The following is a 22225-nucleotide window of genomic DNA, read 5'->3' as shown; positions in this document are numbered from 1 at the left end:
ATAGTTAAAAGTAGGGCAACACAGCAATCGTACTATTGTTTTGAACAAAAGAAAAAAATAATTCAAGTAACTTGTTCTCACAAGGAACTATATAAGCACTTTTTACACCAGCCGTTTGAAAATCCTTTGTCGCCCGTATTAAGCGTATGCATACAGCCAGCGGGGTTGTGGTGGATTTTACAGCACCACTGTCAGCACGGTTAGGACACCGTAGCCACCCTAGCACGGTGGTCGGAAACTTCGGACGGAAGCTCCGGTATTCCGGGACCTGACGCTAAACCACTGGTCAGCCGTGTTTAGGAAGTAGTGTATCGCTCGCCAGTTGTCTGCGGAACCCTTTCTCTTGTCAATCGAATATGAGATTCAGGCCTTTTTGGTTGCTGCACTGAGTTTGCTCATCATGAACAAGTCATCGTTCTATCAGGCGATGTCGTCTGAACTGGCTTCCGAAAGGTAAGTGCTGGCTCCTCACTGTCAAACTGCATGACGGCTTGCTGTTGCGAATGCATGCTGCTCGTAGATTTATTCTGAAAGGTGAACTTGATTTCTTTTATTTCACAGTACCATGTTGGAGTTCAAGCTTCAAAAGTTTGACCTGGCGAGGTCTCAGCATAGCTTGACGGAGCGACCTCCGTACAGAAACCAACATCATACTCAGAAGGCGTTTGAGACCATGAATATATTAAGGAAGTAAGTGAAATTGGATCCAGTTTTCCTGTTGCAGCCCCATTCCCCTTCTTTCTTTGTATTCGCGCATAACAGCTCACATAAACTGACTTATATTCAAAACTACCCAGCAGCATCAGCGGGCGCAGTGCTTTTTGTATTCTTGTTCAGTTCCGGCCAACCTTTGGAACTGTCCACGTTAATCGCGTCTGACTAAGGAAACAAAGCTGTGAAGTCTTTTAATGGAGCGTACCACGCGACTGTAAGCGTAAGTAACGAACAAAAGCACTTTTATTGTTTTGGAATCCAGGGCATTTCGTTTTTTACATTATAGTGTAATTAATGCTTAATAACTGCTGTGCTAAGCCATCGTCATTGATAGTGTCAGGTTACAAAAGTTTTTTTCTTTGTTGTTTCTTTCAGTTTGTTCGGAGCAGAAATGACAGCAGAAAATGTATGCAGACTACTCAGCGACCATTTTCTCTAGGCTGCCACCGAACACAACCATGCTAGTTCATGGATTTCAGCGCAGTGCTTTAGTTGCTCTTTTCAAATGTCAACAGTATTATAGTTGCTGTCATAGTTTTTTTTATATAGTGCCCGAGATGGTCATAATGGAGAGTTTTCACTGTGCTGTGTTCATTATGCCTTTAAAATTTATATGCTGTTTTACCCACAACACCTTAGGGTCATTATGGGGCTAAGGGGTACACAATCAAATTGAAGTTTATATAAGTGCTTCTGTTTGCAGTGATCCATAACTTATATTGTGAGTTAGCCTTTCATTCTTGTAAACTCTGTAGTGCTGTGTGTCTGAATTAGAAATGAAACGTAAAGAATGTTGCAAGGGCAAGGTTTTCAATACAAGATCTCCAAATAGGTCTCAGCGCTCCTGAAAGTGTGGCCTGCACATGTCAAACTTGGTGTGTGTTTCAGTGAAGACATTGGTAACCTTTTCACAGAACTTAGATTAGGTTGTACTGAATGCTGTGTTACTCACAGGGTGGAGTATAAATACTTTGCCTGGCTAAACTGCTTGCTCATTTTGGTTCAGATCTCTCACGAAACTGGCATTTTGCTTGCAGGTTTTTTAGCACCGCATTGAGGTGTTGCTTGTCTTTTTGATACGAAATAAACATATGTACCCCCTTTGTCAAAAGTAACCGAGCAGCAGGTTTTTGCTTAACCGTATAACGGAGCCATTGCAGCACCCCTAAAAACTGAAAGGTGTCAAAACGTGAGGACAAGGGCTCCCCTTACTTTGCACAGATTCAGAGTTTAATGGCTGCCGTAAGTGCTAAGAAACAAACCACCTGTGCCCGGTTACTTTTGACAAAGGGGTACATTGTATGCAGTGATTCCAGGCCAGATATGGACTTCACAGCAGAGGGAATACTGGCACACTTTCTCACTGTCAAAGAGTTGCTTGTATGTGTCACTTTGAAGGAGAAGAAAACCCTTCAAGTGACAAGTGATGGCTATGTTCCCTTTGCTACAAAATTGTGCTTCATGTGAGGCATTACTGCTAATAAGTACTGCCTTCATACATAGCAGTAAATACAACACCCCGGCAGTTGCCACCTCTGTGTGAAATGTGAACATAGGTGTGCACAGGTGGTGGGGGCAAAGAGGCCAGTGGTTCCCCTAAAAGGCGTGGGGAAGGGGGCACACATTGCCCCCCCCCCCCCCTTTTTTTTTATGGAGAGGCCTGTGTACACCAATGAATGTGAGTGTAAGCGAGCTGGCGTTTTAGCTTTGCAAGGTGTTTGCTCCCATGTCTGCTTCCTGAGTTATGCAACATTTATTATGTATCTGGAGTTCCATATATTCTGCCTCTCCAACCATGTGTTAGGAATTTTAACATAGCGGGCACTGGAAATTGTGACTGCATGCAAGGCAGGGGAATGACGGGGCACAGTCGTGCCTCATTAATACTACCCCCGTTAGTATAGACGACTCGAATTATAGACAGTTTTTCCGGGGACCAAACTTTTTCGGTGTATTTACGCCTCGTGAATATGGAAACTCGTGGTCCGGACAATGGACAGGAGTAAAAATGTACGGAGCTCATTGGGGTCCATGTATTTTTGCCCCGTTGATATGGACAGCAGGGAGAACAAAATCTCGAGTACGTCTGCCAGATATTCTGCCTCATGTATTTGCAGTGCAGAACACCAACGAAAGGAAGTGCAAAAGTGCAATGACCCTTTTGTGTGTGTGCAGTTTCATGCTTTACAGTGTTTAGGTGCCCGGTCAATGTACCTTGCCAGTTGCCACATTGCATGAATGGCTGCGAAAAAAAATTCTTTCTGTGCTGTACGTTTAAAACCACATACAGCAGCTGACAGCCAAGTGAGTGTAGAGTCCTTGGAAGGTCAACAGTCGCGGTCGTAGCAGGGGATACCTCATCACACCAAGGTGCGGCATCACGCATCCCATGGACCACTAGGCACTCCACAAACATGCTAAAAACTGCACTGCATGATTTTAATGGCGACTGGAATAATGCAACTGGAGCTTTCAAGATAGCCCGATTTGCACTTCACTGCCCGCCACTATGCAGTCAAGCAGTTCGCAATTATAAATATTTTTTTTTTTTCAAAATATTTTTTTGTTTTTCTTCATGATTCATTATTATGGACGACTTGCTTTATGGACACTTTAGCTCGGGAACCAAAGTGTCCATGTTAACAAGGCACGACTGTATACTGCTATCCAGTGTAAGTTCCTTCAGATCCCATTATATGATCTGAGATACTCTTGGTTTAAAAACAGCCAGGGTGGGGAAACTTTTCCTAAGTGGAGACAGTTGAGTCAAGTTTACAAGGTTGATGGAGGAGAGCCAGAGAGAAGGAAATTGGCGTAGTGAATTTGAAGAAAACACATTAGGAATTTCATTGGGGACAATTTACCACCCCAGTGTAAACAGGATCCCGATGATTATCTATCTTGTGTACATGCGGTCGTAAACAATTTTTTTCTACGGCTGTTGGTAATTTTCCGGGAAGCTTGAACTGAAGTTTTGGGTTTGAGAGGCAGTTTTGACAAGTGTCGTATCTGCTTCAGCTAACAGCCCACGTGGAAGTAGCCGTGGTGATACTCCAGCTGACATCCTGGACTGAGGATGTCTTACTCAAATGAAGCTTATTTGTTCGCTGTCTCTCTGCTCATTATCTGTTTTTTTTTTTTAATCTGATCTTTCCTTTATTCCTTCCGATTCCACACTGTTCCCAGGCAGAACCTGCTGTGCGACGTAACTCTTGTGGCTGGTGCTACTGAAGTGTCTGCCCACAAGACAGTGCTGGCATCATGTAGCCCCTACTTCTATGCTATGTTTACGGGATTCACTGAGAGTCGAGCCAACAAAATTACTCTTCAAGGCCTTGACGGAGCTGCGCTTGCTATCCTTATTGATTATGTCTACTCTGCTGAGATACAGGTGACCGAAGAGAATGTGCAGGTGAGGCTTTTCTGCCAGCTACAGCTGAACTCGGACATCATGTGTTCATTTCTGACGAGGTAGTATCAGGCCTGAATAACTCGACATGACCTGTAATAAATACTCGAAAAGTTCACTTCTGTGCCATCATATGACACTGCGTAGCTTTTCTTTTTCAGTTTTCATTATGGTTTATTGATCATGAATGCAGTGCAGCTGCTGTTTTATGGTAGTGTTACATTGAACTTTGTGATACATGGAGCACTCAGTCATCATGCCTAAAATAATGTACAGTAATAGGAATGCTGCACCAATGAACTGATTTAATCAATGGAAAACTGTGCCAGCTCTGCATGTGAATACTACATTCCAATGGGAGTTGGCCTATGCCTGGTGGCAGGGGTTCTGCTTGATGCAGGGGGAGTGATGCCCATGTAATTTTCTTTCTTTGATGAAAAGAATGATAGGGATGGCTGAGTGAATCCATTCCAACTTTGCTTTCGCTTGATTTTCTACCTGCTGTTGGTGTATGCAGTGGTGCAATATATGCATGCATTTCGTATTTTTGAACCAGCGGTATGGCCATTATCGCAGCCAATGTTATCTCATTCCTACACTCTGTATAATGTATGTGCCTACATAAACAGCCAGGGTTGGGGCAGTTTGCAGATAATGGTAACTACTTAGAGGAGTTAGCAATGGCCATGAGGCCCATAGGACTGCATTCTAAAGGGACATAATGCAACAGCTTTCATATACATGGTGCTCTTCCTGTTATGATGCATGCCATTCCTGCTGTGCTTTTGAGGCATGCCGTGGTTTCACCTGTGGCATCTTGTTGTTCAACAGTATAAATTTACGTTTGCCTCATTTTGCAAAGTCAGGCTACTGCTAAAAACAAAAAGCTACTCCAATTTGATTCTTTTCCTGACATGAACCCCTCTTCAAAATGCTTATGAGCCATTTCCACAGCTGAATATGTAGAAATCAATTGAGAGAGAGTTGTTTAACATTACATTTTCTCCAGAACACAACACAACACCTCCAGAGATGGCTATTTGCTTTTTACCACTGAATATGCTGGCTACCTACCGTTCATGTTGTATAGTTAATGACTAGTATTTAATTTTCATATTTCTAAGCAAGCAAGAGTAGACATCATAGCTGTTTCCCTAGCATTCAGTGACACACTGGGATGAAGCAAACAAAGAAGAAACAAGCAGAGCTGATTTGCGTGAACTATGCATGAGAGTTTTTCATGTTAGTACGTGCTACTTCACAATGAAGTTATAAAGTTCATTCACATGCGTGTAGTACTAATAGCTATGTAGGTAAAACGGGCCATCGTCCAAGCGATGGATTATGTGTGTGTAACGTTTTGAGGACCACTTGGCAGGGCATTATCTTTTAAGGCGGCTACTCACGACTACTGCATACATATGGTCTAATAAAAGGTACTGTGCATGACAGGCACAAAAGATGTGCAGACCAAAACATGGTTTGCATTCAATACTTTTTATAATGTTTGTGGTATTCAGGCAGTATGTCAGTGCAATTGGTGTTCATTCAGTGCTTCCAGCTATTGCTCTTTGCTTTTGGTCACTTTGCACCGTGCTTTTTCCAGTGATCACTGCATGATCAATGATTACATTGTAGCATTATTTAATGGCATCCCTTAGTGAAAATAAGTTAATGTTGAAGGTTCTAACTGGAAAGAACAGCTTCCCTGGCTCAGGTTTATGCAGTTTACTTCGTGTCTCTGTAATTAGCTCATAGGATTGGCTTCTTCCACATGCAGTGTGCATTGTTTTTTTTTTCTGTTTGTTATGGTAACCTGGGAAAACATATGCATCTCAGCATGAGCCTGTTTTTGTCAATCTGTGGAACCATGTGTGAAACTTATTTCACTTCGTTTGAAGTTCCCTTGCACTTTGTGCATGTTCATCTGCTCTGTTCACGGGACCAAAAACTCATCGAAGTGTGTTGTGAGATTTTGGTGGAAATTAAAAGATGTGGCCTTATATTAAAGGAATCAGACATGTGAATGCTAACAAAATAAGGATCTATAACTTTACCTGGAATTGAAGATCGTATAAAAGAAGCTGAAGAAACATTGTGCGGTGAAGCCTTAGTACTACTGATGTATTACTGTTTGTGTATACCATGGCCCAGTAAAATATGACCTGCATGTTGCTAAATTCTTGGCATTTTCTTCATTTGAATGTGTTTGTTATATTTTAATGTTGTTATACTCACTTCAATGTGTGTGTCGATGTAAAAGAGAAAAGCAGCGCTCTCTTTGCATTGCCGAGTTGAAGCGCTTTAAGTTGTTACCAGATGGTGCAGCAGTGCTTTTCATTTGTTGATGTCTGCAGTGTTTTGCTTTGTTGCATTTGCAATCTGCTGCAACAGGGTTACATGCAGGAATGTCAGTTCATGCTACGCTGTGCTAGAACTGTCTAATCACCATCTGGCAGCTTAGCCAGCTTGATTTCCATCTTTGGGATACATAAAAACGAGCACATCCACCGAGAAAAAAATGAGTGGTAAATATCTTCTAGGGCATCTCTGACTAATCCATCGCAGAATCGGGTACCTTTGACACGAAACGTTTTATTGAGGCAAAAAAAAAAAAATGAAGGTCCTTAAAGTTGAGTTGTCCATTTCTGTAATTGTGTGCAAGGTTGAGAGATGAACGGGATAAAATAAAAGTGTGAGTGATGCGGCAAAACATTTTTTTTCTACAGACACTGCTACCTGCGGCCAATCTGCTACAGCTGAGTGATGTCCAAGAAGCCTGCTGTGAGTTTCTCCAGGCTCAGCTTCACCCCTCCAACTGCCTTGGCATACGAGCTTTTGCCGACCTCCATGGCTGCCTCGATCTGCTGTCACACTGTGATACTTACATTGAGCAGCACTTTGTGTAAGTTATGAAAATGTTTGTTGAAAACATGCAGATTGTCTAAACATCCTGGAATGTAAAATAACTGCTTACACTATACCGCTCTGTCGTTGTCCTGTAGTTAGGCATGTCATTTTGTTTTGGCAAGCAAGCATCATGAGGTTTTCATGGGCCAGGTAGATTTTGGGACATTGAAGTGAAAAACCATGCAAGGTACATGTGTTCATACAAGCATTGCATTGAGTAAAAAATGTCGCCAAAACGTGAAAAAGTCACAACACATCTTTCTTTAGAACAGTAAGTGTTTGGTAGAAACACCATTTTCAAAGACAATAAAATAGTGCATAATAATGGCAGGACAAGATAAAGGTTACAGAGCAACTTCATTGCTAAATGCAGCACAAAACTGATGGTAATTCATCACAGATTGGATGCACATGATATTTCAGTGTATCTGTATTAAGGAGCATAGACCTAAGACTAAAGGCGCGTGGTTGCATCAGAGACTGAACAAAATCTGCTAAATTTGAAAAGAAGTGGCAGCAATACTACAGCTAGGTGGGGAGTTCAGCTGTCTGACTGCTTGTTTAATATGCTGCTTGGTAGTGCATCCTACTCTGTATTTAAAACTGTTCTGTGTGAAATTTATTGTGGCAACAGGCCACACATAAAGATCTGAAAGTTGGGTTCCTAACGTAATGTACACATTGCCACTAAAATTGCTGAGTTTGCACTCTAAAGAGCTGGAAATTTTTAAATGTACACTTGTAGGCATGCTCAAACAAAATGAGGCCGTTGTAGCAGTGGAGACCTTTCTTGACAGCTGGTGTGAGGAGTTGCAATATGAAGCACATCACTTGCTAGCAAATGACTTGCCAAGTGCCCCGGGCCCCCTACAGTCTGCTTGTATTTATCGCCATCAATGAGTTATCATCATCAGCCTGACTGCGCCCACTGTAGGGCAAAGTCCTCTTCCATATCTCTCCAACCAACCCTGTCCTGTGCCTGTTGTGGCCACCCTATCCCTGCAAACTTCTTGATATCATCCGGCCACCTAATTTTCTGCCTCCCCCTGCTACGCTTCCCTTTTCTTGGAATCCAGTCTGTTACTCTTAAGGACCATCGATTATCTTGCCTTCGCATTACATACCCTGCCCAAACCCACTTCTCCTTTGGTTTCGACGAGGATGTCGTTAACCTGCAATTGTCGTCTGACCCACTCTGCCCTCTTCCTGTCTCCTAATGTTACACCTTTAATTTTCCTTTCCATAGCTTGCTGTGTTGTCTTCAATTTAAGTTGAACCCATTTCGCTAGCCTCCTCGTTTCTGCCCCATAGGTGAGTACCAGCAAGATACAGCTGTTATATACGTTTCTCCTAGGGATATTGGCAAACCGCCATTCATGATCTGAAAGAACCTGCCAAATGCGCTCCACCCCATTCTTATTCTTCTAGTTATTTCACTCTCGTGATCCGGATCTGGAATGGATTAGCATTGATTTAACTTAGTCGGTAAAATCGGCAGTTTATTTCGTAATACTGAAATTTCACTGCATCGAAATTCGTCTCCTGGTATGCTAAGAATCCGCTAAAAATGCGCTGTGGATAACTCGCAGGAAAAGCCCTTGTTCGCGAATAAAGTGGTCCTTCTGCCCTTTCTTCGCCAGCAGCAACGCCGTTCGGCACGTCTTGCTTATATTGCGAGCTCGTGAGCCGCCTTTGCACTTCTATCATGCCAGCCACCTCGTGGGTGACGGGGACAACACACCCGTCTTTAGTTTTGGTTTTGCTGTCATCATTTCTTGTAAGTGCCCTGAGCACACTGCCGACACAACACGTTCCGCCGCTGCCACCGCTGCGACCTCGTGACCGGGGGAGGCGAGGGCGGCGGCCTCGTGGCGGGCTACGCCATCTCCCCCCTCCCCTCCCGCTCCCCCTATCCTTCCCCTTGCACTCCTTTCTTTCTCCATGTCGGCGAGAGCGAGAAGTGTCCTCCGGTCGCCAACCAAATTAATGAAATCAGGCCCACCCCGCTCCTCGTGTACGCCACCGTAAGCATGAGTGTGCCCTTTTGCATATACGCGCGTCGCCTGTGTGTGAAGCGAGGTTGTCAGGTGTGGAGCGCACAACGGGCTTCACAGCTGATGGGTGTGCCAATGGCACTGACCGTTCCAGTCCTTTTACCACATCTGTAGACTGGGAATTTTTGGGGGTGATGGCGCCTGTCAGCATGGCAGGCTGCCAAGGCTGGCATAGCGAAGGCTACGCAGACGCTTGTGCCAGCCTCTGCTGTACTAAGATAACACGGCTGGTGGTGTGCTCGCCAGTATGATCTTCGTCATATTTGCGTCTGCCTATGTGCTCTGTGTGAAAGCATGGCGGCGCCCGTATTACGTATGCGCTCCAATGCGCGCTTTGGCAAGTGCTCCGCTCAAACATTCGCGCCCGCGATACCATTTTTCCTCAGGTTCGTTCCCAGCCAGCAATGAAATTTCGTTACATTGAAAGTGGGGCAAAAATCTACTTCGTTATATTGAAGCTAAAAATACACGGTGTTCTACGGACGCGAAGTTAAAAACTGGAATACTTCGTTATACCAAGGATTTCGTTACACTGAAGTTCGTTATATCGAGGTTTAACTTAGATACGCAGCAACTATATTCTTTTTTATCTTGCAGGGAAGTTACTGAGAATGAAGAGTTCCTTGCACTTCCTGCAAACCAGGTGGCACATCTCATTTCTAGCGACAGGCTGTCAGTTCCTTCAGAAGAGCAGGTTAGTGTTTATGACTCTTGTTTCCTGAGATTGGTTTGTGTGGTGTTTGTTGCTTTGTTTGAACTGGGGATTTTTTGTGAATGAATGATGTGTGATATTTGGCAAGGCTTTGGTATTATGTTTTGGAATCACAGAGGTATTGAAGGCAGCAGCTTCAGTAACAACTGGTTAGATTCATTTATTCACTCTTGGCATGTGGAGAATCATGGATGCCTACTCAGGCTGCTGGAGTCCCTGGGTGTTAATGCATGAATTTTACGACAACCACATGATGTTTTAATTACAGGTCCTTGCTCAGGTTCTATAGTGAGTCTGTGCCATTGGGTGGCACAGTGATGCTACTATATGATGCTTGAGTGTCCTGAACATTCCTGTTGATGATACCACTACCACATAGAAAGGTGTATAGCTTGCTGATGTTGTATATTGTTAGCATTGTTTTTGTAAGAATTGACTTACTTATAAATCTGCTTGATTGGTTGTTAATAATCATTATTGTTGCTAATTATTAACCACAGATGAGAAAACTAAAATGACAGACAAGTGATTGCCATTTACTAATAATAAAGGATTTCACTGCTGCGCTTTTTTCTCGGGATGATTTAAAAGGCTGGATGTGTGGCACTGTTTTGAAATCACATGGCATTGCAGAGTGAACACATTGTATGTAGCATCTGCAGCATACTTGGTGCATCATCTGGCCATATGGCGTGACAGTGTGATATCACAGCAGCAGCTGTTTAACTTTCACACTGATCGCTCTTTTGGCACAAAGCTACTTCGCTCTTATACCCCTGTCACACGGCCAGTTTCAATGGCCATTGAGTCGAGAGCCTTCGAAATTCTCAGTCGCCATGGAGAAGGAGTTCTGTTGCTGCTAAACGGCAAGTCTCACTGGCCATTGAAATGGTTCTCATGTCTTATGCCAAGCTTGTGTAGCGCCACAATTGCTATTTTCGATTTTGCACAAATAAAAATATTTTATAAATCTATACTAATTGCTGAAATACACTTATTTGGAGTCATAGGAGGTTTTTAGTTGTCATTGTTGGAGGTTTTTAGTTGTCTTGAAAGACATTGCCTTTTGCACGATTTGCTGTGGTAGTTTTGCAGTGCTCTGGCAATGCTGATACTGCTGGCGTTTCTGTCTTCTGTGATGGAGAGTATAAAATTAATGTGCTTTAAACCGGACCGGTACAATTCTTTAATTATTGTACAGACTGCTTGTATCAAGTTTAGGAGTTAGGAGTTAAAGTTTAGGATGTTTGTTCATGCTTTTGCACCTTGAATGTATCGTGCATGAAAGTGCGCATTGGCACTGCTTGAAGCAACGTAGCAACCTTGGGCAGCGCTCGAAGGCCCTCGAAATCTTGATAGAGTTCCGCGCTGCTTCGTTGACTGGTTAGACTATTGACTTGATGGCCATTGAAACTGCCCGTGTAGCAGCGCTCCCTTTTAGCCAATAGACTATCGGTTTGAGGGCCTTTGAAATGCCTGTGTGACAGGGGTATTAATTATGCGCAAAGGTGTGAATTGGTAGGGCATGTTTGCTGAAAGTTTGTTTTTTGAGTCGAGACAACTAAAGCTGCTATGTATATGTGCTCGTGTTGGGTATGGTAGTAAAGCAACCCATGAAGATTTCACAGCGCTGGTGCCTCGTTTACCGGTTGCGTCCATTTGCATGCATACTCCTTCTGCGATTGCAGGTCTTTGAAGCAGTGATGAACTGGGTGAACCAAGACTTGGCCAACCGGGAATCACAGCTAGGCTCCTTGATGGAGCATGTGCGGCTGCCGCTGCTTTCCCAGGAGTACTTGGTGCAGCGTGTGGAGGAGGAACCTTTACTCAAAGGGAACCTCCCCTGTAAGGACTTTCTCATTGAGGCCATGAAGTACCACCTGTTGCGTGCCGATCAGAAAGCCCTCTATGCTACGCCACGAACCAAGCCCCGAACACCCATCGGACGCCCCAAGGTTTGCTACTTCACGTTCAAGTTTCTTGTTGGGGCTGATGCTTTGAATGCTGTGCATTAGCTTGCACTCTTTGTTCTAAGAAGCCACCAGGTGTAAGGGAGGGTATTTTTTTGCATAAAGTTTAGAAATTTCTTGGTGCACCTGCCTGTTGCTTTTATTATGTAGCAGGCAAAGTTGAAAAAACATAGTGCGAAAGTTTGATTACAGTGAAGTAAAAGAACTATATTGTACGCTGAGCTACTGCAAGCAGTTTGCCCACTTTTGTTTCTGCGCTATGAGCACTGCATGAGAGCTTAGTTCTGGAGCAATTCTACATGTTAAAGAGGTTATGACACCATTTTTCTAACTCCAGTGCTTTATTGATATTTTGCTTGCTATGCATCTTCTCAACAACTGGGCAAAATAGCTTATTTCGTGCAGCGACTAATTTATAATTGAATTGAATTTTTAAAAGTTCTCCTGAACCATGTGGCAGTCAGGCAATACTGGCACGCTCGTGTTCCATGACGATATAAGCCGACGGTCACGTGCTTGCTCACGACCAAATGATTGAATTGTGCACTGCGCATAGTGAGCTTAGGGCAGTGGGTTGTTCGTTGTGTGAGTTAGGAGTGCGGAGGGGTGAAGAGTGGAACTTTAACAGCTAAAAATTTCGAGCTGTGGCTCAACAAAATTTGGCTTTTTTGTCTAGTTACGTGCACTGGCAAGGTTGCTTTGCCTGCATGCTTTTCAAAAGCACATGTATGTTGGCACAATGTAGCCAAATTATGTCGAGCCACAGCGCTGAGGATAATCGCCTTTTTGAAATTCTAAAAACTGATATGGCTATTACTAACAACAGGCTACAAATCTCTGATTGCAACCAGTTGCCTAGTTGTGATAGTTAAAAAGTTAATTATTAGAAATTCGTTAAACTGCTTACTACTTTGGACAATTCACCGGCTTTCCAGTGTTCGCCAACACTGGTAATACTGTGCTGCAAAGGTCATATTTTTACCCCGAAAAGCCTATTTTTGAAAATCACTTAAAGTCATCCTGAAACACCTGGTATATAGCCTTCATAGATCACAAGAAAGCATTTGACTCAGTCGAAACCTCAGCAGTCGTGAAGGCATTGCCAATCAAGGTGTAAAAGAGCCTTATGTAAAAATACTGGAAGATGTCTGTTTTGGCTGCACAGCTATACCATAGTCCTCCACAAAGTTAGCAATAAAATTTCAATAAGGAAGGTGAGTTTGGCGCATGATGGCCTGAGTTGCCTATGTGCCATAAAACCCAACACAACACAACACCCAATAAGGAAGGGTGTCAGGCAGGAAGACACTATCTCGCCAATGCTATTCACCGCCTGTTTATGGGAGGTATACATAGGCCTGGAGTGGGAACAGTTGGGGGTAAGCGTTAATGGAGAATACCTCATTAATCTGCAATTCGCTGATAACATTGCCTTGCTGAGTGACTCAGGAGATGAACTGTTCATGATCAGTGAGCATGACCAGTTAGACAGGCACTGCAGAACGGTGGTTCTAAAAGTTAACATGCAGAAAACCTAAGTAGCGTTCAATGGTCTCGCAAGGGAGCAGCAGTTCACAATTGCCAGCATGGTGCTCGATGTGGTAGGGAATACGTCTACTTAGGGCCGGTAGTGACCGCAGGCCCGAATCACAAGAGCGAAATAACTAGAAGACTAAGAATGGGGCGGAGTGCATTTGGCAGGTTCTCTCAGATGATGAATGGCAGTTTAACAAGCCGCCCTCAAGAGAAAAGTATATAACAGCTGTATCTTACCACTACTCAGCTATGGGGCAGAAATGTGGAGACTAACGAAATGGGTTCAACTTAACTGAAGACAACACAGTGAGCTATGGAAAAGAAAGTGATAGGTTTAACGTTAATAGACAGGAAGAGGGCAGAGTGGGTGAGGGAGCAGACGCGGGTTAATGACATCGTAGTCGAAATCAAGAGGAAGAAATATGCTTGGGCAGGGCATGTAATGCGAAGGCAAAATAACCGATGGTCCTTAAGAGTAATGGACTGAATTCCAAGAGAAGGCAAGCATAGCAAGGGGCAGCTGAAAGTTAGGTGAGCATGTGAGATTAAGAATTTTGCGGGGATAAGGTAGCTGCGGCTGGTACAGGACAGGGTTAATTGGAGAGGTATGGTAGAGGTCTTTGCCCTTCAGTGAGCGTTTTTAGGCTGCTGATAAAGCTGATGAATGGAAAGCGATAATGACAGCAACAGCCACACCGCAGCACATCTTTAATATAAAAATTCAGAGGTCATAACGACTAGTGTACCAAATATTGCCATGTATAAGATGCCCATTTTTGCAAAAATGGCCTTTCTAAATTTGGGGGTCGACTTGTACGCAGCATCGACTTCTGTGCAGGGTCTAGCATAGTTTCGCCTGAGCCGTTGGTAGTACATGCCGATGCCCATGGTTGGCGGGATACATGGAGCTCCATGTGTAAAAGTAAAGTATTGTTGAATTTGTTTGTAAATTGTATACGGTAAAAAAAAAATTTCAGAGGGCATTTAAGACTGCTTACGTGCTGTGAAAGCAAAAGCATTAGGGTGTCTGCATGAGCGTTCGACCTCGATGCAGTTTGCACACCGAGAAATGAAATGAAAACTCTCCTCCGAACGCTGATTCCACAAACGCTGAATCCACAAAGGTCCGAGTGAAACACTCGGACTCTCAGTTCAAATACCTGTCGTGAGCTAAGCTCCAACCTGACTAAGAGACATGTACTATACGCAGCCAGAAATCATATGACCACCCGCAATGGTGTATGACGAGGTTGCATCACAGTTTTGATAAATCGGTTTTTTAAGGAAAGGAAATAGCGCAATAACTGTCTCACATCTCGGTGGACACGTCAACCACACCTTAAGGCAATATGTAAAGAGTCGGGGAAGGCATACAGATGAAGGTGCATATGTCATAGGTTTGAATCTCTGTCGCAAGCTAGCCTCGAACTTGACTAACACAGGTAAGATATAGACCAATACCATGTCTAAAAACAAAGCAGGTGGTTCGCGGCCAGTTGTTCCAACTGGGGGTGAAAAGTAAGCTTAGCTCCCGTAGGAATACATGGAAGCAAAAGTTTTCACAGAAGTTTTCTCATTTCGCAGCGAACCCGTGATGTCGTCTCTTCATAAAGAACAACCAAATTCATTCCAGAACAGGCTCTGAAAGTATGAAGTGTTATTTTGAAGGCGCTGTTTATTTGAAACACCATGAAACGTGCGCATGGGAGTCAACCCCGGCTGGGGGTATGGGGCGGGAGTGCGACCCATAGATACACATGTGAGCAAAACTTTGCAGAATGTTTCTCGTCCCGGAGTACCTGGTCGTTTGTTAGCCATTTGTTAACATTTGGCAAGTGCTTCGAAGAAGAGCATGGCAAATTATGTTGCGTCATTTTGAAGGTATCGCTTTAAAATGCCACAGTGAATGTATGTTAAGACAGTCATACCCCCAAAAAATGCTCTTATCCACTGGATGTTTCCCAGAATCATGCAAGCATCACGTGTAGTCCAACATGCTTCCTCATGCACTGTGTGTCCTCGCAAATACTGGCATTCAAACAATAGCAAGGTTTACATTGAAGACAGTCCTCAAACAGCACGATAAATGAACTGCGCACTGTAGCAGACGACTAACACCATGATTACGCATATAGGTGGCGCTGGCATAGCTGGGTCAACTAGAAAGTTCCAGTAAGTATGCCAGACACGAGGACAGAGAAAGAAGGAGCATTAAACGACAGGTTAAAAACGCGGAAGGTAAAAATTGGATAGATTCAATGGAAAAGAAGCATAGTGTAGAACTGTATCGATACTGGAAAAGGCAGATCAGGAAGGAAGTGTTTTATGATAAGTTGATAACTTAAGAGGCAGTGCCCTACTCTTTGAAGCTAGGTCAGGGTGTCTTAGAACACGCAGCTACAAAAAGAAATTTAACGAAAAAAATGACACATGTGCTGTGTGGTAAATTTGTAGAAACAGTAGAACACCTCATACTAAAATGTGATGGTATCCATCTCGATGTCGATGCAGGCATAGTAACTCTTCCTGGGGCCCTAGGGCTTAGAGATAACAATAGCCATGTAAATAAATCTGCGGTGGAAATTAGCAAAAAGCGATTGGAAGATTGGTGGCTCAAAAGCAGAGAGGTGACATAAGATTAAAAGTATAGGAAGACGTATTTTAAAGAATATGGCGAATTTTAATAGCTTGCAAGACATTTAAGGGGGGACACTGGTCTTAGACCTATTTTCCTTATTTTTAGTCCAGTCCTAATGAAACTGTATCACATTGCTAATTTTTTTATACTGATTTTAAATGTGAAATTGCTTTTTAATTAATTCATTAGTTCCTAAGATAATCAATTTTAATTAGTCATTTATTAGTACCTCGGTACAAAAAAAAATGGCTCAATAAAAACAATTTTTAACCCATGGCTACATAGTATGGTGAGTAAAGAGTGCAATAATCAAAGCAGTTTTCTCATTTTAGCCTCATTAGTAATTTTACAGCACTTAGAATAGCAGCATTCAAAGTGTGAATATCGTGCATCGATAAACTTTGCAAAATTACAAATTCTTGAAGCGTGATTGAACAATTGTGCTTTGATTATTGTATACATTGTGCCTTCAGCTGCCCTTAGCAAACAGTATGACATGTCTATTTGTCCTAGACGTTGAGATATTGACGTACTAAGACAGCCAGGTATCCAAAATTTTCACGGTGTTAAATCGCCTGCTCCTGAACAGATTGAGCCCACGCAGTGATCTAAATTTATTATTATGGTCAAAATACCGATTTCCTGGGGGAGAACACTGGTAGAGTTGAAGAATAATAGCTATAGGCTCCAAAAATGTCATTTTTAAAAAAATGATTTTTGGGTCATTTTTTGGTCCCAAAGACCAGTGTCCCCCCTTAAACAAAAATAAAGGAAAAAACTGAGCATTGTGGCAACTGCCATCACCCCGTTCCAAAGGGGGCGCTCCTGCCTTCCATCTATCCATCCAGTCACAGTGTGTAGTTTCGTTACATCACGCGTAACATCATGAATTGGACCACTCTGGAAAGAAGTGCATATATTCGTTCATTCAGTTGCGAGTTTCTGCACCAAAAAAAGCAGCTTCGCATGTTGAACAAATGGGGGAAATGGTTGTAATAGGTGTCATTATTTGACTGCACTACAGAAATAAAATGCTTGGGAATTGAGTTTGTAGTCCCTTCAATGTGTGTTGGTTGAAAAATTAATGATTGGGGTGGGTTCCTTATGCCCTCAGATGTACTTTCATGGCTGGAGTATGACATCTTACAGGCACACATGATAGGTACAAGCGCCAGGTGCAAAACCAAGCTCTTGAAGAAGCACGAGTTATTACTGCCAGGTGTCTCATCCGTTAGTGATGTACTGCAGGATCCATTGTTATTTGCCTGTGCAAAAGTGAGGAAAACCTTGTCCAGCAGAATGTTTTCATCACTGTGTCACCGCCTGAGGCACAGCATGAGCTTTCGCATTTGTTGTACATTGTAGTCGAATGGATGCAGTGAAAGGCTGTCATGGGCAGAGGTGGGCAAATGCCCTCATTTTTACTTTTCCTCCCTCACCCTCACTTTTGAACCCATGGCCTTCCCTCACCCTCGCCCTCATTTTGAAAAGTTATCCAGCCCTCACTCACCCTCCCCCTCACATCATCGGCCCTCCCTCACTAACAGTTGTTTGAAAACCCGAGTTTATTTTTTGTAATCGGCAACTTCTGGCAATATTGTCACGGACTAGAAGACGACAAAGTGGGCAGTGGCACAGCACGGAGTGCTCGCGCCAGGCCGTCCGCCATTAAAATCATTCTGTAGCCATCTGTCATCTCATCTCATTCATCAGCTTGCTTCATGTAACATTTGGTGGAGGTGCGGGGTGCGCTTGCCCGAGAGGGTCGCGCGGCGGCACGAGCAGACGATTTTCACGCCTACCGGAAGTGTGCCCGTGACGTCGTGGCTGCCGTGGCTCCAGCGAATGACACCGTGTGGTGGCTTGGCCACGTCATGGTACAGTGACGTCTTTTCTCACGATTTTAGTTTCAGAATCGGTCACTACGAGCACACCAATCGGCCCGCGAATGTTAAAAAACGCGGTTTTTAAAAATTCATAGTAAATTGCCAGCTCAGTTCTGAAGACTCATACTTGGTGTGAATGCTTCTTAGCATCATTTCTAAGCATTGAAATCATTTACAAGCGACTTTTTATTCATTGTATATTCCCTTTAAGATTTCTGCCAAATGATTGTTCATCTGAGGGAAGTATATGAACAGACCAACTTTAAACCAGAGTGGCACTCCCTCTTGGTGATGTGCTCATTCTTACCTCCTGTCTAGTGCTCGTTTGCTCTGTCTTTTGAGATATATTTTGCGGCGTTCCCCGAAAGCTTTGTCAATAATTTTTTAATATAAATAGAATATATTTTCGATGAAAAAAATACCATGCTTAAGAAATTGGAGAGGAGACTTGGTTTAGGCTTTCTATTCTGAGCAGTTTGACACATTTGAATGCATTTTTAATTTTTTCAGTTGTTTAATTGATCATTTACACACTATAAATTTTCTTAATTAGCATGATCAAGCAATGGCTTTTTTATTCTGGGCGTTTTTATACCTTTGAACCTCCTTTTTGCAATTTCTCATTTCTTTAATTAGTCAATTAATTACAATTATTTAATTAACTCGTCATTGCATATGATACACCAATCAATCATCAATCACTAGAACCACATCATGATACAATTTTTTTACGCATCCCCCGATTATTTCCGACAAGCAGTGCCAACTACTACTATACGCTGACGGCTTTTCGACCGAACGAGCTGTATACGCTGTCGAGTAAAAAAGTTGTGACGATGGCATAGGGGTCTGAAGTAGCGGTAGTGGAACTGATATTTAGCGATGCCGTGGGTTCGGATCCCGCTCCCCTAGCGATGAAGTTTTTTTTTTTCTTTAGCGTCTTCCTCTAGTGCGATGCCAACTTTCCGCTGCAGTGAGGCTCTTATGCTGCCGCTTAAAATGAAACATTATTCAGTCCACTTGAAAATCAAACGGGTTGCTGAAATGCAGCATTGGTGCTGAATAATGGTAATCACTAACTCGCCGAGTCTGGAGTGAACGATTCCTGTCATTGCCATTTTAGTGCCATAGCGCTTCCACTCCGCCGAAAAGCAGTTGTCTGTCTGTCTGAAGCCGGCTTCTAGCACGTGGGCCACCTCGGTCATGTGACGTTGTGACCCACAAGCTGCCCATGGGATTGTGAGCAAACTGCCCACTGTGGGAGCTCAATTAATGATTAGTCGCGAGAGATTCCTCGGGAACAACATGGGTCTCACAAGCCCCATTGATGGCACGGTTCCCGTTAGATCGGCGGCCACCCGCACTGCCCGGCCAGTGCCCCCTTATTAGCGCACTATACAGGGTGTTTCACCTAAGACTTTCCTTAATTTTTAAAAATAAGCTTTTTGAGTTAGAAGAGCGCTTTTTCGGCATAGCATTATCAGCGGTGTAGTACATTGCGGTGACAGAGAAGGCGTGCAGCTCCCCGCCTTTTGTGTTTGCCTCGTGTATCTCCAGACGGCAGAAACTGCGTCTTCCCCGCGAACCTTCACCCTAAGAACTAGCGGTTTAAAATGGGAATTCATAATGGCTGCACAGACAAAAATGTTATCCCGGAGAGTTTTGGGCCACCACCCTCGCCCTCAGAGTGTGCATCTTGCCCTCCCTCACCCTCACCTCATCATATGTTCCCTCCCTTGCTCACCTTATCATGTCTTCCCTTCCTCACCCTCAACTCACCATGTCTTTTCTCCCTCACACTCGTCCTCATGAATTTTCATGTGCCCTCACCGAGTGAAATCCTCATGAGGGCTCGCCATCGTGAGGATGCCCACCTCTGGTCGTGGGCAAGCGTGCCAGAGTGGTGAGAAATGCTGTCTGTTGGTAGTTGACTGGACAGATACGACCTTTGAACACATTGTGAATTATCAGCTGGTTTTAGGGCACTGTGCACTGCGCAGTGTTGCCAGAGGCAACAAAAGCTATAGCAAGTCTTGTTCTTTGTTTTATTGTTTTAATTTTATGAGTATGACAATTAGCACGTCATAACCCCATGCTTCCATGAAATTTCAGTGCTCTTCCACACTGCCACTGAGTGTTGAAAGCACTTGCCATAGTGTGCATGTTGGTGGTCAGGCTTCCTAACAAATTCTAAAATGTGCTGAAACTTTGTCTATTGGTGCCAAACGCAACTAAGTAGTATAATCGACCCCAGCAGGTAATTCCCACCAAGACACTGCACTTTGAGCATCTTGGCAGGTCTCATGGTCATTTGAGGTTGCATGCGCTACTTCTGCATATAGATTTCCTATCCCAGTGAGCTGTTTCTTCTCAGCCATGTGTCGTGCTTCGAACAGTGGTCTGATCCACTGTAAGGCGAAGCCTTCCGTCCATGTCACGCCTGCTGTGCTGGCCATCTTATCGTGCTTGCTTCTAAGGCGTACATCTAACTTTAGGTTTCTGAGCTAACCTGGCCTTTCGGTGCTCTTTGCAGATGCTGCTGGTAGTAGGGGGCCAAGCACCCAAGGCCATTCGCAGTGTGGAGTGCCTGGACCTACAGCGTGAGCGCTGGCTGCAGCTGGCCGAGCTTCCCAGTCGGCGGTGCCGTGCTGGTCTTGCCCTTCTTGACGGACGGGTCTTCACTGTGGGTGGCTTCAATGGCTCACTACGTGTGCGTACTGTTGACATCTATGATCCTGTGAGGGATCAGGTGAGGATTTTCTTTTTGTTCAACAGAGCTGTTCACTTCCAGCAAAAAGGAAAAAAATATTTTTGCTGAATTCTATATCTCCTTCACGTTCATATGTAGAGCTTGCACAAATTCATGACAACCTTTTTGTTCTTGTTACTTAGTATAGTATATTTGGCTGCTGATCCCAAGGTGACAGGATTGAATCCCAGCCGTGGCGGCTGCATTTTGATGAAGGTAAAATGCAAAAATGCCCGTATACTGTGCGATGTCAGCGCACGGTAAAAATTCTCAGGTGGTCCAAATGAATCCAGAGCCCTCTGCTACAGTATCCCTCATAGCCCATGTGTCACTTCGGGTCATCACACCCCGCATACCACATACAGCGCATCATCATCACAGTATGTGGTGATGTGTCACAGCCAGCTGATGAATGTAGAATCCACTTGGCTCTTGGTCTGTGTCGATTCTATCACATGCCTGTTGTGATGCCAGAAGTGCACAGTACTACTATGGATAGAAGAGTAGAAGGTTAGGATGAAGGATAGAGGAATATGCAAGCGCTGTCGTTTCCATCTTTAAGTGCTGTTTTGTCACCTTGAAGATTAAGGATTAAGCAGCCAAAGAAGCACGAGAGTGCAAAATTCATTAGCTATTAGCTATATCTATTTAAATACATAGAACCACGTTAATTCGAAGTCCGTAGGACCGTGTTAAATATTCAAATCAGGTGAGTTATCGAATTCTCCGAAATCAAAGCGTAACGAAAAAGGCAAGCGCGAAATGTTGTTTAGCCGCTTGCAGCAATTCAGAATCGCTACCATTGTACTCAACAAAGCTGTGGTTGAGTGCTGCATTACTGTTGTTCGCCTGAAATTTGTCACATAGGTTTCAATGCCCGCAGAGCAGTGTTCATCGCTGTTCACCAGTACTTTTGTACTGCGACGTTCCCGGCGTGTGCGAGGGCGGTGGCCAAGGTCAGATACGTCATGTTACTGGTGTAACGCAGCTCTAAGGCACATGTGCAGAAATGCAGCTGTCAGTTCAAGAGGAGTGACGAGAAGAGGAGTACATAGTCTATCTGGCCAGTCCGGACGTGGCATAGTGTGCGGTAAAAGCTCATGAATTTGAACTTCAAGGCACCTGAAAAAAACATGGAAATTATCCGAAAGTTATATATATCAGATGACCCCCCCTTCCCCATCTAAAAAAAAAAAAAACCATTCGCATTACAGCAAATTTATTTTGCGAGATGCTGACAAATGGTCGCCTGGTTTTGACGCGATAACTGCACTGCTACGACGGTCTTCCACAGTTCCGTCAAATGCTTTATTGCACGCATGCTGTTGGGAATGTCAAAGCGGAGTTGCTCAAAAATAAGAGGAGGTTACATGGTGTCCTTCATGATGCAGCGCAATAGCAGTAGAGCCTCCTCACAAGCGGCGTCGCTGCATGTGAGGAGGCTCCATCACACACAGCGCACAGCATGGGATGACAGTGAATTTTCGGCACGCTGAAAGAACAGAACTACATGGACAGAAACAAACACATCAGTGCAGGTCAGTCAGCACCTGACTGGCCAATGTGCGGCCAGGCTATTTTTCGGAGACGCGGCTCTCCAGTCGTCACGCCTGCTGTTTGCGCGCTTGTCAGAAGTGTGCGGGCAGC

At 43.9% G+C, this 22225-nt stretch overlaps 1 protein-coding gene across 1 annotated transcript in view; it reads left to right on the top strand.

The window, feature by feature from the left end:
- The first annotated feature begins 181 nt into the window (after positions 1 to 181).
- The window catches only part of kel (kelch protein), a 44744-nt gene continuing 22700 nt past the window's right edge, over positions 182 to 22225 (top strand). Inside the window, exons 1-7 of the mRNA XM_077648769.1 lie at positions 182 to 453; positions 562 to 690; positions 3901 to 4126; positions 6853 to 7028; positions 9685 to 9781; positions 11488 to 11754; positions 20363 to 20578. Of these exons, the coding sequence (XP_077504895.1) occupies positions 401 to 453; positions 562 to 690; positions 3901 to 4126; positions 6853 to 7028; positions 9685 to 9781; positions 11488 to 11754; positions 20363 to 20578 (1164 nt within the window). The 5' untranslated portion in view covers positions 182 to 400. The remainder of the gene's footprint in view (positions 454 to 561; positions 691 to 3900; positions 4127 to 6852; positions 7029 to 9684; positions 9782 to 11487; positions 11755 to 20362; positions 20579 to 22225) is intronic.

Source organism: Amblyomma americanum, chromosome 1 (genome assembly GCF_052857255.1).
Source record: "Amblyomma americanum isolate KBUSLIRL-KWMA chromosome 1, ASM5285725v1, whole genome shotgun sequence".
NCBI lineage: Eukaryota > Metazoa > Arthropoda > Arachnida > Ixodida > Ixodidae > Amblyomma > Amblyomma americanum.
The sequence above is the reverse complement of the archived record's forward strand: the minus strand, read 5'-3'. Positions and strand labels throughout refer to the sequence as shown.